General features: G+C 48.5%; 1 protein-coding gene across 1 annotated transcript in view; it reads left to right on the forward strand.

The window, feature by feature from the left end:
• The window catches only part of HLCS (holocarboxylase synthetase), a 129,852-nt gene extending 128,431 nt beyond the window's left edge, over positions 1–1,421 (forward strand). The window contains exon 11 of the mRNA XM_031064058.1: positions 195–1,421. Within this exon, the coding sequence (XP_030919918.1) occupies positions 195–363 (169 nt within the window). The 3' untranslated portion in view covers positions 364–1,421. The remainder of the gene's footprint in view (positions 1–194) is intronic.
• The last annotated feature ends 15 nt before the right edge of the window (positions 1,422–1,436 follow it).

Raw genomic sequence — 1,436 nt, forward strand, 5'->3', positions numbered from 1 at the left:
CCACCTGCTGCATTCCACAGCAGCAGATAATCGTTGTTTACATTTCGTTCCTGGGGAGAAAAATCCTAGCAGAAGGATTTTTCATAAAACGCGTCTGTGACATAAAATATGTCTGAGATTCCCACAGCAGAACCCCCCCCCAGCCCCACCCTGCCCGCCCAGCCAGGCAGGAGCTGACAGCCTCTCTGTTCCAGTGGGAAGCAGGTGAGGCTCCGCAGCGTGGACGGCCCCATGGCCTGGATCGTTGGCATCGATGACTACGGATTCCTCCAGGTGCACCAGGAGGGCCGGGGCGTGGAGTCGGTGCACCCTGACGGCAACTCCTTTGACATGCTGAGCAACCTCATCGTCCCCAAGCACTGACAGGAGCTCTTTGGGACTGGCACTGTCGCCTCAGCCTGTGGAGGGGGACTCCAAGTTTTGATTTTCCCTTCTGATTTTCTGCTTTGCGTTTGCCGTGGGTAACGTCAGCGGCTGGGCAGAGGTGGTGATCTCACAGCTGGAGGCCTTTATTCTTTTCATTAACTTTAAAACACACCTCTGCTGCCATTCTTTGTAAGGATCTGTTCTTTGCAAGGAATGTTTGTGGTGAGCAGAACGTTCTCCTCATTTACACCCTGTACTGGAGAGACTGAAATGGTTCAACATTTCCTTTGTTTTTTGGTTTCTGTGTGATTTAGCACAGTGCAGGACAATATTTACTTTTTTACTTTTTTGTTTTTGTTTCTGTTTTTTAAACTAAATTCTGTTTTTTTGTGTTGTCTGCACTAAAACCGGCTGGAACATCACATATTCCTGAATTGCTGGGATCACCACTGTGCTTAATTCCAGGTCTGAGTGAAGATCCTGATTTACAATAATTTACCAACCTGCGCTTCGATCTCAGGTCTGCAACTCTTAATGGCTGCCTAGAGTTTTTGGGAGAGTTTTCCATCAGCACTCCGGAGCTGTGCTGGGTTATCCGAGGGATTTGCACTCTGCTCTCCTCAGTCACCTGGATCTGAGTCAATCATCTCACCTGTCCTTTACATCATGGTTTTCCCAGGGGTTTCAGGAAGAAAACCCCACTGGAACAGTGTCACACCCAGGCTTTTGTAGAATCCCATCCCAGGGGATGGAACCCGTAATTAATTTAGAATTTAGTGGTAATTTTATCATTATCTCAGTGAAGCTAAGTGAATAAATAAAGGGAATAAATCAAATTCCCTGCTGCAAACAACTATTCCAGTGAGAAACAGAAATCACACCATTCCCCCATGCCCAAATTCTCTTCCACAGCCCTTTTGTCACCCCCTTTCCCAATCCAGTGTCTGGTTTTGCTGCTAAGCACTGAAACCAAGAGCTTTAACCCCTGCTGACCTGGAAGCAGCTGATTTCCAGGTGGGGCGAGCAGCCTGGGAATTCTCCTGGAGCAGCCACTGGGAGCTGGGGGGGGT

The sequence above is a fragment of the Geospiza fortis genome, unplaced genomic scaffold (assembly GCF_000277835.1).
Source record: "Geospiza fortis unplaced genomic scaffold, GeoFor_1.0 scaffold409, whole genome shotgun sequence".
NCBI lineage: Eukaryota > Metazoa > Chordata > Aves > Passeriformes > Thraupidae > Geospiza > Geospiza fortis.